Source organism: Onthophagus taurus, chromosome 3 (assembly GCF_036711975.1).
Source record: "Onthophagus taurus isolate NC chromosome 3, IU_Otau_3.0, whole genome shotgun sequence".
NCBI classification, from domain to species: Eukaryota; Metazoa; Arthropoda; class Insecta; order Coleoptera; family Scarabaeidae; genus Onthophagus; species Onthophagus taurus.
This window is the reverse complement of record NC_091968.1, coordinates 19,900,780-19,915,115: the sequence shown is the minus strand read 5'-3', so window position 1 is coordinate 19,915,115 and position 14,336 is coordinate 19,900,780. Positions and strand designations below refer to the sequence as shown.

The window sequence follows — 14,336 nt, the reverse complement described above, 5'->3', positions numbered from 1 at the left end:
AAGTTAGCAATTGGGTTCGTTTTTGGTCAGGAAAGAGGAAGTCGGGGTTTTACTTTGAAATCGAAATCAACGTTGATGCGTCACTGATTACGAAAAGTTAATTAATTCGTTTAATGTTTTAGGAAATTTATTAATTTTTAACTTTAACAATCAAAAATTTATACTTTTGTTGCATTTGATTTCTAAAGAATTTACAAAAAAGTTAAGCTTGTTAATTAGCATAATGAAAAACGATAATTTGAGATACAAACTTTTAAAACTTCCTGGAAGGGTTATTTATGAAAATTATAAAATGATCTTTATACCAGATTGAACAGGAAGGATTCCTCTTTAAAACGATGTATAACACTTATTAGGTTAGATTATAAAAATTATTTACAAAAACATCGAGAAGATAAGCTTGTTTTTTCGCATAATATAAAAACTAGAAAGTGACATCTAAATTTTAAAATTTCCTGGAAGGGTTATTTATGAAAATTAAGAAATAAGCATTATACCAAATTGAAGATGAGGGACACCTCTTTAAAACGATCTATAACACATATTAGGTTAGATTATAAGAATTATTTATAAAAAAATCGGGAAGTTAAGATTGTTATTTAGCATAACGTAAAAACGATAAATTGACATCTAAACTTTAAACTTCCATTGGAAGGATTATTTATGAAACTGAAGAAATGACCTTTATACCAGATTGAAGATGAAGGATTCCTCTTTAAAACGATATATAACACATAATAGGTTAGATTATAACAATTATTTCCAAAAAAATCGAGAAATTAAGCTTGTTTTTGCACATGATATAAAAACGATAGTGTGACATGTAAACTTTAAAATTTCCTGGAAGGGTTATTTAGGAAAATTAAGAAATGATCTTTATACTAGATTCAAGACGAAAGATTCCTCTTTAAAACGATATATAACACATAATAGGTTAGATTATGAAAATTATTTACAAAAAAATTAAGAAATTAAGCTTGCCAATTAGCATAATGGAAACGATAATTTGACATCTGAACTTTAAAATTTCCTGGAAGGGTTATTTATGACACTGAAGAAATGACCTTTATACCAGATTGAAGATGAAGGGTTCCTCTTTAAAACGGTATATAACACTTATTAGGTTAGATAATAAAAATTATTTACAAAAAAATCGAGAAGTTTAGCTTGTTATTTAGCGTAATGTAAAAACGAATATATAACATCTGAACTTTAAAGTTTCCTTGAAGGGTTATTTATGAAAATGTAACAATGATATTGATACCAGATTGAAGATGAAGGATTCCTCTTTAAAACGATATATAACACATAATACGTTAGATTATGAAAATTATTTACAAAAAAATTAAGAAATTAAGCTTGCCAATTAGCATAATGAAAGCGATAATTTGACATCTGAACTTAAAAATTTCCTGGAAGGGTTATTTATGAAACTGAAGAAATAACCTTTATACCAGATTGAAGATGAAGGGTTCCTCTTTAAAACGGTATATAACACCTATTAGGTTAGATCATAAAAATTATTTACAAAAAAATCGAGAAGTTAAGCTTGTTATTTAGCGTAATGTAAAAACGAATATATAACATCTGAACTTTAAAGTTTCCTTGAAGGGTTATTTATGAAAATGTAACAATGATATTCATACCAGATTGAAGATGAAGTATTCCTCTTTAAAACGATATATAACACATAATAGGTTAGATTATGAAAATTATTTACAAAAAAATTAAGAAATTAAGCTTGCTGACTAGCATAATGAAAACGATAATTTGACATCTGAACTTTAAAATTTCCTGGAAGGGTTATTTATGAAACTGAAGAAATGACCTTTATACCAGATTGAAGATGAAGGGTTCCTCTTTAAAACGGTATATAACACTTATTAGGTTAGATTATAAAAATTATTTACAAAAAAATCGAGAAGTTTAGCTTGTTATTTAGCGTAATGTAAAAACGAATATATAACATCTGAACTTTAAAGTTTCCTTGAAGGGTTATTTATGAAAATGTAACAATGATATTCATACCAGATTGAAGATGAAGGATTCCTCTTTAAAACGATATATAACACATAATAGGTTAGATTATGAAAATTATGTACAAAAAAATTAAGAAATGAAGCTTGCCAATTAGCATAATGAAAACGATAATTTGACATCTGAACTTTAAAATTTCCTGGAAGGGTTATTTATGAAAATGAAGAAATGAGCTTTGTATCAAATTGAAGATAAAGGATTCTTGTTTAAAACGGTATATGACACATATTATTTTAGATTATGAAAATTATTTGTAAAAAATCGAGAAGTTAAGTGTGTTATTTAGCGTAACGTAAAAACGATGATTTGACATCTAAACGTTAAAATTTCTTGGAAGGGTTATTTGTGAAACTGAAGGAATAATTTTTATACCACATTAAAGCTGAAGGATTCCTCTTTAAAACGATATAAAACACATAATAGGTTACATTATGAAAATTATTTACAAAAAAATCGAGAAGTTTAGCTTGCTTCTAGTATAATGTAAAAACGATAAAATGACATGTAAACTTTAAAGGAAATTTTAAAGTGTTATTTATGAAAGGTTATATGAAAATGAAGAAATCTTTATACCTGGTTGAAGATGTAAAAAATGATATATAACACACATTAGTTAATTAATTCGTTAAATATCTTAGAGAATTTATTAATTTTTAACATTAACAATCAAAAATTCGTACTTTTATTGCATTTGATTCCCAAAGTTCTAAATCATTTTTACCATAGACTACAATTGACACCACAACGTTGTTCTCACATAATAACTTTTCAGATAAAGAAATTATTCCTGCGATGTTATCTACGATTGTATCACCATAAATAATTTCACCATCAATTTTACATTTTACTCTTAAAGTCGTTGCTAAACAATCCGATCCTGATGAGGTAATTGAAACGAAAATGTTCAAGTTACCATCATAAGCCACGCCGTTAATTGAAGCTGCAATATGAGACATCATAAAATATTTTATAATAATTAATATTTTGATTTCTTACCTTTGCAAGGATCACCTTTATCAAAATGTCGAAAAGATATCGAAGCAACCCAAAACAAAAATGCAAAATTAATTTAACGTAATTGTAAATTCAAACAACTCTTACATCGAAGTAGTTTTTTCATATGTGACTCAACAACGATCAAATCATTTACATCGTAAGTTTCTATCGTTACTTTAATATCAGATTCGCAACTTAACGGTTCCGATAATGAAATAATTCCCACTGTATCCTCGATGTAAATATTACCATGAATAGTGGTGTCATCATCGATATAACTTTTTAGTTTGATGCTTGCAGCTTCATCACAAATCGATTGCGGAGGAATAATTGAAAGAATTAATTGAGAACGCCCGTCATATTCTATACCAGTAATTTCGGCTGAAATATTTTAAAAGATTTGGTTGATTAACTTAAATGTATCAATTATTATCAATTAAAGCTATAATATTGTATGTTAATTAAGCTTTGAAATGATTGCTATTTCATCCTTTTGTCGTAATCAGAACCGAAGCTATGAACAAAAAAATCTTTGTGATGTTATTTTTTAAGATTAAGAAATGATTTATACATCAAATTCTTTATCTTTAAGAATATGGTTAATAATCGTTGTATTGGATAACAAAAAATCGAGTTATTCTAACATATTGGAATCTTTTTAGTTCTTATGTTCTCACAAAACATGAGTGTCTAAATCATCATGTCTAAATCATGAGTAAGGATTCGGAAAATAAACTAAAAACTGATATCATGGACTGTGTATATTTTTCTTTGCAGTTTGAGGAGTCGACTGATGTGGCAGATACCATTCAGTTGTGTATTTTTATTCGTATGGTATTTTCTGATATGCCTACGAAAGAAAAATTTTTGACAATGATTCCTTTGAAGAAGAAAACTCGTGGTAAAGATGTATATGATGCTTTTATAAGTTTTATATAAGTTTTTTACGAACTTGTATGCATTACGACAGATGGAGCTCCAGCCATGACTGGCAATCAAAAAGCGCTTGTTGCTTTGTGTCGTGCTAATGCTGACTTTCCATCATTTGTCTCATTCCATTGCATCAGTAATCAGCAAGTTCTATGTTCAAAAACACGTAACATGCAGGAAGTTATGGACATTACTATAAAAATTGACACAGATTGTTGACGGTTATATAAGTAAGAGCGAAGGAAGTTAACTGAATCAATATTAACACAATCAAACTCTTTCGTCAGATCATAGAATTGTGCTTGGCCATAAAGTTTATTCTCAAAACAAAATTGAACATACTCTACGAGATCGTTAATAGCTAATGTGGTTGATTTATTTTGTCTAAATCTGAATTGACCAACAACTGGTTATGTTCCAGATGTTCATAAATTTGTTATTTTAATATTACCTCGAATACTTTTCCAAATATATGTAGGTACTATAGATATAGAGCTGTAGTTCGTTACTTTTAAACAATCAGGAAATACACTGTCTTCAACGCACAACTTCTAGCTTAGTGTTCAAGTTATAAAAATTGCGACTATTGACTATTGAAATTGATGCTGTGGATGTGAAATGTATTGCAAAAGCAATAGATGAGTTTTTGGCAGAAGAAGATCTTGATCCGGACAAATGTGTGGGTTTAGGATTTTGTTCGACGATGTTCGGGAAAGAAGGTGGTGCGCAAGCAATCCTATGCAGAAAATATAAAAAAGCTTTGTTCTTTCATTTCTCGTCACACAAATTAAATTTAGTCATTAATGATCTAAATAGTCTGTCTGAAATCCGGAATTCCTGAGATACCATCAAAAATATTATTACATTTTTTCAAGAAGCAATTTTGAGGCGCAAATTGATACCAAATATTTCCAGGCTTTGCGAAACAAGGTGGAGCGACAAACAGAAAAGTATTAGAGTTTTAAAGAGAACTTTCCTATTATAATGCAAGCTTTAGAAATCTTGTCACGGGAAGGAAATAGTGCGACTAGAAAAAGTGCTTATCAGCTCCATGCAGCAGCTTCTAGAGTTTCGTTCACAGATAAAATTATTAGGTACGCTACTATCGTTGCAGAAAAACTTGGACTGGGAGAAGACATGAAGTCAGTACCCTAGGAATTGTGGCGGAGGTTTTTAATAATACCATACTTAGACTCGATTATTAATTCTCTTGAAGTTTGCTTTTCTGAAGAAAACACCCTTATCTAAATTACACGCGGCTTAAATGTTAGACATGTCCCTTGAAGTCCTCGTAGAAGCTGGTTTAATCACTTTACCCTGCATGACATATACTGTTCAACGATCTTATAGCAGCTTGAGGAGAAGAAAAACCTGGCTTAGAAGCACTATGGCAAAATGTCATCTCAATGGTCTTGCCATGATGACTGTGCATAGGAAGCATATTTTTGAGAACTTTGAGGGTTTTATTAATAATATAGTTGATCAATTCACTAAGAACCTACGAAAATTATGTTTTAAATAATTTGGTCTGTTTTTTCCTTGGGGGCTATTTTTCCAACCCCCATTTCCATTTTTCTTGTCCTGCCCCCCTTGACCCACTGGTTGGCGATGCCCTTGTCGCGAACATTGATGAACGTCATCTGTTCAAATCTGAAAATGTCGCCCCTCATCGCGCCAAGCTGTACAAGAGAAGTGTAGCCATTAACTTGTGTTTGTAGTGTAGATATTATATTTTCTGCTACATCGCTAAAAAATACATTGGAATTTGTTGCTGTTAAGTCGTTGGGCAAGTTTTCCCGTTTCACACGATTACTGTTTCTGATAATATCCCACATGCTTATTGTCAGCCTTGGATATGTACCTACTATTACATTCTTTTTTGCTGTTGGCAATAAGCTTTCTATGGAATTTTCGATAGCTACTATTACACAGGCCTGCAAAGAAAATATTTTTTGAAGTTGATTTAGTTTTAATAACTGATTTCAGATTTTTCATCCGACAGTAGTTAGCCATCATGTTAACGTTCCAGCGCCCTTGATATCTGCGTTCCATTCCTTTTATATCTTGGTGGAACAGTTCTTCTTGTTGCTCACTTACTGCTCCAAGATTTTCCGGAAAATAGTCCTGATGACAATGAAGGAAATGAACTTTAACACTAATGTTGCAGCGTAACAGTTTATAGTTATTTAACAGATTGACAACAACATTCTTGTAGTTTGGGTCTTTTTTATTTCCTAGGAAGCCAGTTCCACTTATTTAAAAGACTTCCATGCTTTCCTTTCCTGGTCTTCAAATTTTCAACAAGAAGCCTGCATCCATCATAAGTTTCCGTATATCAGGTACAACAAATTTAAAGTTTTTGCCTTAGAGAGGCCGGGAAACAGCTCACAGAGATATCTGAAACTCTCCTTCTTTAGGCATTGCTTTGACGAATTGTTTCATCAGTCCCAACTTGATGTGAAGTAGCAGAAGTAGAATCTTTTTAGGATCTACTAGTCTCTCTTTCTCAACATTCTTAACTCCAAGAACCAAAGTTTTTCTTGCTGGCCATTCTTTTTTAACATAGTGTTGTTTCCTCCCAAACAGTCCTCACAAACAGTCCAGCTTATGATCAGAGTACTTAAGCGTGTTAAGTACCAATTCGAGGTTCTCATAACATTCTTTCAAATGAACTGAAAGTCGTACTGGTACAGATGCATATTGGTTGTCATTGTGGAGAAGAACAGCTTGCAGGCTTCTTTTAGATGAATCAATGAAAATCCTCCGTTCTCCGTGGTCGTGTTTTATATTGATACACCCAAGGAACATTATAAGAACATTAGTGCAAAAAACTAGGTCACCCTCTCGAGAGAAAGAAGGCTCAAATTCTTTTTCTCTACTTCTGTATCAAGAGAAGGGTGTTCCAGGAGCCAATAAATGTTTTTCTTTCAACCTCGACACTAAAACCTCGGGTGAATCCTTTGGAAGGCGTAAGTCTCTAACCAAATCGTTTAGTTTCGACTGCGTGAAGAGTTTTGGCTCATTGTAGGTGGGCTCGTAAATACCATCATTGTCGCCGTCATCATTGCCTTGAAACAACTGATTAACATCATCTAAAATGTTTTCAAATGTAGCTGGAGGACAAGGGACAGGTAAATCAGGCCCATGAGGAACAGAGCACATAGCTGAAAGAATGTTTAGATAATCTTCTATTTATTTTTCAAATTAAAACCTTGCATACAGCAAGAGTAACAGTCATCAGTGTGATTTGCAGGTTCTCTCCTTTGCAGGTATAGTGAAACGAAATGATTTCTTTTTACCTTGAAACCATTGTCTCTGAGTTCTTCAACATACACAGAATACATTTTGTGAGGAGCCCATTGTATGTCTTCATCCCCCAGTTTCATACCAAAGTAGGCAAAGTAAACCTTTTTAACAAAGTAGCTAATGTTTTTCTGTTGCTTTTTAACAGTATAAATCCCACAAATGTATCATAAACAATCAGCAGAGTTCACACAACCTGTAGAACCCATTTCAAAGCACAAAACTAAAACTGACGAAGAAACAGTGAAAGAGTGCTGAGCAGAGTGGTTACATCGACACTGACTAGACAGTAACTTGACCTTGCAGTGGGGACTGGTGAGCAGACAGAGAGTGGAGGGGGGAGCAATATACTGGCAGCAAATTTAGTATGAATCGGATTCTACCAGTTTTACTGTACGGTTTTTTTTAACAAAAGAAAGGTTGCTAACCTAAATTTAGGCTGGTTGCTTTCGTAAAATAACTATAGATTTATTATATAGACAATTATAACGTGAAGAAATGTTAGGATAGGTCAGTTTTGTTTTCAAACACCAACTATAGCATGAAGAAATGTCGGTTTTGTTTTGACCCCTAATTATACCGTGAAGACACCGCAATTCCGCGAAGACACCCAATGAAGAAATGTTATAGATCAGTTTTGTTTTCTTCTTCTTCTTCTGATCCTTCTTTTATCTATTGCTCCATCCACCTCATCCACTCCCTCCGGTTCCTGGCTAATTCCTTTATATCTGCTAGAGTCTTCCCTCTCTTCTTCCCAAATTCTGCTATTCTTTCCTCCCACTTCTTTCTAGGTCTTCTCCTCTTTTTGTTATCCTTATTCTTTGCTTCAAATATCTTTTTTACAATTATGTTATGTTCTGTTCTAATTATATGGACGTACTAGTTTAGTTATTTTCTCTCTATTTTGCTGATTATCCCTTTTGTCTTATTTCCTCTTTCCTTATCCTATAACACTTCGTCTTCCCCACTATTTTCGGTAAAAATTTAATTTCCATTGCTGTGATCTTTCCTTGTTGTTTATCTTGGAGTGTCCATGATTCACTGGCATATGTTAATTTTGAAACTGCCACCGCGTTGTACATTTTTTTTTGTCTAGAGTATGATATACATTGTTTGTTTTCCTTATTCTTGCATTTATGTCTAAATCAATCCTTCCATCTTGTGATGTTATACTGTCCAAGTACTCATATGATGATACTTCCTTTATCTTTTGTTCTTTAATACATATTTCTTTTGGGTTATTTCTTATTTCCTTTTTATTTATTATACACGATTTTACATTTATTTACGTTCAATTCTAGGCCCATCTTTTTAATTTCTTCTGCCCATATTTCAACTAACATTCTTGCCTTTTTATGGTTCTCTGCTATCAACACTATGTCGTCGGCATATAGTAAATTATCTATTTTTACTGGTTCCAAACTTTTATATCCTATTATTATTTGATATTTATTTGTTCTTGCTCTTGTATTTTTTATCACTCTGTCCATTAATATTATAAATAACAAGGGGCTTGTTTTATTCCCTTGCTCATTTCGAAAATTTTTGATGTTTCTCCCTTCATTTGTACTAGCTGTTGACTTTCTTGTGCAGGTTTTCAATTATTTTTGTTAGTTTTTGTGGTACCATTAGTTGTTCTAGACACTTCCATATAATACTACGGTTAACCGTATCAAAAGCTGCTTTTAGGTCCAAGATTATTAGGTATAGCTCATTGCCCTCTATTTTTCTTTCGATGATATGTTGGATTACATGTATCTTGTTTGTTTGCTTGCTCTGTATGCTGCTTGTTCATCATCTAGTTTATTTTCCACTACTCTTCTTAACCTTTTTTCTATTATCTTTGTGTATAATTTGTTACTTGAAGACGATAGGCATATGGCTCTGTAATTTTCACAGTTTGAGTAGCTTCCTTTTTTATGTATTGGTAAGATGATATTATCTTCCCAATCTTTCGAGATTGTTTCCTACATCCATGTCCTTTTATTCCCAAATATTTTATCATCTCCGTATCTATCTTGTCTTTGCCGCAAACCTTGTCTGTTTTCATCTTCATCATTGCCTCTCCTAATTCATCCATTGTTATCTTTTCAGTTGCTATGTATATAGTATCTTCCCTTATCTCATCTTCTCTTCCCCCCCCTCCATTGTTTGTGTCCGTTTTCCATCCTTGAACTTTTCTGCATCAAAATCCGCCCATAGGTTTTTTTTCAAACATCAATTATAGCGTGAAGGAATGCCACTTTTCTTTTGAACCCTAATTATACCATGAAGCAAATATAGCGTGAAGAAATGTTAGGATAGGTCAGTTTTGTTTCTGGCTGTCAAACACCCCGGAATATAATACTTGATAAGGTTACTTTTTCATAATTTTCGAAATTCATTGCAAAATTTTATTCAGTTTTGTTATACTTTGGCGTTTCCTACTTTGAAGCCGAGGTCGCTTGCTATCGAGGCACCATAATATATTGACCAATTTGAGATGGGTATCGTCTTGTTCTCTGTGCATCGGTTTAATTTGTTAAGGCCCACTATTACCACCTCTTGATAAATTTATCCAATAGATAAATTGGGGCTCTTAGCCAATGAGAGCGCTTAAAACCGCTGTAACCATAGTAATTATCCCTTAGATAGTTTATCAGGAGGATGGTAAAAGTCCTAAGGTCCATTACTACCATCTTTTAGATAAATTTATCTTATAGATAAACCCATCTACTAGCCAATCAGAGCGCATAAAATAGCCGTAACCGTGGTAATAATCCCTTAGATAGCTTAACCAGAAGATGGTAGTAACGAGCCTAAGGTCCATTACTACCATCTTTTAGTTAAATTTATCTTATAGATAAACCCATCTACTAGCCAATCAGAGAGCGTAAAATAGCCGTAACGTTGGTAATAATCCCTTAGATAGCTTAACCAGAAGATGGTAGTAACGAGCTAAGGCCCACTACTACCACTCATAGTTAAAGTCTCTGATAGCGTTATCTATCGGATAGCTTAAAAATTGGTTACTACCACTGTATTTATCGTATAGATACCGCTATCCAACGGATAACTTTTGAAATATCTGTAACCGTTGGATTGGGTGTCGGATAAGTTGCTATCTAAGGGATAACTGCGGATACCTAACCTCAAATAGAATTTATACTGACGTATAAAATACGAGCGTTTTACTATTTCGGTTAAAATAAGAAAAGTAATATAAACTTAAATAAAAAACTATTAATAATTAACATTAGATAAAATCATTTTAACTTAAAAAAATTAAAAAATGCATAATATATATAATCAAAAAAATATAAATAAACTTAAAAAAGACTGGAATAATCATAATCCATACTTCAGCAAAAATTTAAGAATTATACTGGTGGAAAACCAAACTGAAGGGAATAGTCGGGAATACTCTGGTCAGAAGATTAATTTGCAAGAAAAAGTCTGAAATTGCAATAGTTATAAACTAGACTTCAGCAAAAAACAGGAATTACATTGTTCAAAGTCCACATGAAGTCTGAAATTACTGTTCAGAGAAAACAAAAAATTGATTATAAACCAAACATGATTTTTCATGGCAATACTTATGTGTTCAATAAAAGAATGCGAAGAATATGAACAATAAACCAATAGACTTGTCTTCTTATTGCACAGGACAGGAAATCATCAATACGGAAACTTTGCCAATGCAGGATAAGCAGAAAAGCAAAATAATAGCTGTAGAAATGAGGTACCGGGTGGTACAAGATCCGTATACATAACAAGAGGCTCCCAAAAAGATCTAATGCTTCTAAAAAACTAAATACTGCTTTCTGAAGACTAGATACTGCTCTGGAAGATTAAATACTGCTTTCTGAAGACTAGATACTGCCGACAGGTCTAAATACAGCATCTGGAACACTAAATACTACTTTCCAAAGACTAAAATTGCTTTGTGGAGACTAAATACTGCTTTCTGAAGACTAGATACTGGTGACAGGTCTAAGTACTGCAAAAGAAAGATAAGATATTGTTGGAGAAATCATACATAATATTGGCACAAGACTAGATACTGCTTCTAGAAGACTAAATACTGCTTCTAGAAGACTAAATACTGCTTTCTGAAGACTAGATACTGAAGACAGGTCTTCTAAATACAGCGTCTGGAACACTAAATACTGCCTTCTAAAGACTATAATTGCTTTGTGGAGACTAAATACTGCTTTCTGAAGACTAGCTACTGCTGACAGGTCTAAATACTGCAAAAGAAAGATAAGATATTGTTGGAGAAAATATTAAAAAAGACGCCGGCGCCCCCTTTTAGGCGGCGCCCGGGTGCAGTGCACCCCTTGCTCCCCCCAGTAGCGCCGCCTCTGTCTTCGATATTGGAGATGAAGAACAAATTTTTGAAGAAATCAATGAATTATTTCCTATAAGAAGCGAAAGGATAATAAGGAGTAGACTTGACCATTTAAATATTCATTCAGATGTTGAATTTATGACGAGATTTCGTCTTTCGAAAAAAAGTTTTCATCGCCTTTTGAATCAAATAGAAGATGTAATATAACCTCCATCCATGACGTAAGCAATTTGTTGATTGCTATTATTTAATGTAAAATTCATCAACATTTTAGTAATAATGCTGTACCTCCTTCAAACCGTTTGTTGCTGACTCTTCGGTTTTATGCAATGGGTAACATGTTGCTATCCATAGCAGATTTTGCAGGAGTGAGTGTACAATTGGCATCTTCAGTCGTTCATCATGTTAGTTGTGCCATTATTGTTTACCATCACATTTTAACATACAATAATACGAGGTTTACATACTTTCTGCTTTCCTCGTCATGTAACTGCAACACTTTTTTTGTTTTCTATTACGTTTTTATGTTTGATAACAAATTCAAGAAGATGTTCGCATTCTTCTTTGATGAAACTGGTGGTTCGTCTTTTGACCACATAGAGCTATCAATTTAACATAATAGACCAAAAAATCCCTAGATTCCTTGATTGTCTCAAAGATTTCTTAACTATGGGATAAATGGTGGTGGTAGTACGCACGACCCTGTTATCTACGAGATAAACTGTATCTTATAGATAGCTTAACTGACAGATAGCATTGGTTTGGTAGTAACGGGCCTTAAAGATCTAAAACTTTACCCGATAAAGTCGAGACTCCTTGCGGCCGAGGCGCCAGAATATGATAACCACTTTCAGGTTGATATAATCTTAATCCCTGAGAAAGAAGAAGATCTACAACTTTACTTGATAAAGCAGCAGATGAGCTAGCACGAGAGGGCAGCACTAAAGCATTTGTGGGGCCAGAACCAAGTACAGTGTGTTAATTAATTATCGTACCCGACGTCATCAGTGTAAGTATGCAACCAAATACGCAAATCGCGTATTGCAATACGCATACTGTGATATTGATTGCATACTTGCAATGATGACGTCTGGTACGATAATTAATTAACACACTGTAATTGGTGTATCATTCGCGATGGCCAAACATAGGATTAGACTGAAGAAAGACTTCGTCTCTCAAGATTATTTTCTTGTTACCCTCAAATCAATGTCTAATACAAACCGTATTATTTCGCTTACCTTCACATTCTTTACCTGTAAACAAAAAATTAAATAATTATTTTAATGTCAATTCCATACTATTATTAACACTTACATGGTTTTATTACCACTTCCACAACATCTGATTCCCCAAGTTCGACATCATCTTCGCCATAAGACACAACAGATACTTCCACATCATCTTTGCAAGATAAATGTTCTATCAACTGAATGACTCCCACCGCGGTGTTCTCATCGACCGTATTGATATGGTGTATTTGACCATTAATCGAGCATTTTATTACAAATCTTATGAGGTTACAATCCTGAGGAGAGTTAAACGTAACAACTATTTGAAATATATCGTAGTAATAATCCGCTTTTAAATTTGTAGCTGAAATATTTTAAATTAGATCGTTAAAAAATTAATTTGGGCTTTATATTTTTACCTTTGCATTCTTCGTTTTTAAGAAACTGCGAAGTTGCTGTAATGGCGCTAAAAGAACACACTAAAATAATTGCAAGAAGAAAACGCTTCATTTTAGTTCGATTCCAATTTGTTATTTAATCTTGTTAATGCACTTCAATGAATAGTAGATAAAGTTATTTTATAATTGATTAAAAAAATTGCTGATAATGAAATGAAATAAAAAATCAAATAAAAAGTTATTTTAAGTATCGCAAGATAAAGCATCCTTTTGGCCATTATTGGCAACTATCCACGTTTCGTTTCAACTGGAAAGTTTCGAGTCTTGAGACTCTTTATTAAAATCGTCCCCAAAACGAGCATGGTAGCAGATGCTAGAGACATTTGACGAGCCATCACGTAACAGTGGAAGAGGCATTCACCGTTACACGTCAAGGGAATTATTGATCTAAATGCAGAAGCGGGTGCCAACCTTGCAATCTCTATAGTTCGTCGTATCCTCGTACTATGCACTTGGAAAAGCTTCCCCAATACATCCCCCTTAAGGGGAGATGTAGCAGTGGAACCTTTTACTCGCTATTAAGCTCGTTGTTTAGTTTACGCACAATCCAAGGGTGTGAACGAGACTTAATGCGGTGTAAAGGTATCCTGAGGGGGTTTAAACGTTTGAATATAAAATCTTTATGAATTAAACAATCATATTTGTATTGATTTTTCTTTTTAATTTTTTAATGGTTGAGTTGAGGTGGAAAGGAATAAGAATATTGAGGAGTAAAAAAAGGAAAATATAAAATAAAAGTTGTAATGCCCTAGTTGGAAATTTTTCTCTTTGTTCGAAACCGTTCGGGCATAATTCGATTTCTGTCGGTCCTACCATTGTTCGAATTCCATTTTTTTGGCGGAGAAATTCGCGCCTCGCTTTTTCTTAAGTGGCTTTGCTATTCAACTAGATTCAATGCGGCGGAAAAACGAAATAAAATGGAACAAAATTTGAATTGAATTTTTAGTTTCGATGGAAAGTTTCAAAAAATCATTCAAATTCACAATGTTTCTGAAGAAAGAGAGAGAATCATAGCAATGATGTTTATGGAAAATGAGAAATTATTATGGC

General features: G+C 33.1%; 1 protein-coding gene across 1 annotated transcript; it reads right to left on the bottom strand.

The window, feature by feature from the left end:
* Positions 1-2,658: 2,658 nt before the first annotated feature.
* On the bottom strand, positions 2,659-13,361 carry LOC111417088 (uncharacterized). Its single transcript, XM_071195125.1, has 6 exons — positions 13,248-13,361; positions 12,914-13,192; positions 12,838-12,852; positions 3,139-3,414; positions 3,034-3,048; positions 2,659-2,977 (listed from the first exon to the last, which is right to left on the bottom strand). Exons 1-6 carry the CDS (start codon positions 13,336-13,338, stop codon positions 2,697-2,699), a joined length of 957 nt encoding a protein of 318 aa, XP_071051226.1. The 5' UTR covers positions 13,339-13,361; the 3' UTR covers positions 2,659-2,696.
* Positions 13,362-14,336: the final 975 nt, after the last annotated feature.

Coding starts and splice junctions, on each gene's coding strand:
- LOC111417088 (XM_071195125.1), bottom strand. CDS start 13,338: ATGAAGCGTTTTCTTCTTGCAATTATTTTAGTGTGTTCTTTTAGCGCC. Junction 13,193..13,247: donor TAAAAACGAAGAATGCAAAG/GTAAAAATATAA, acceptor AAAATATTTCAG/CTACAAATTTAAAAGCGGAT.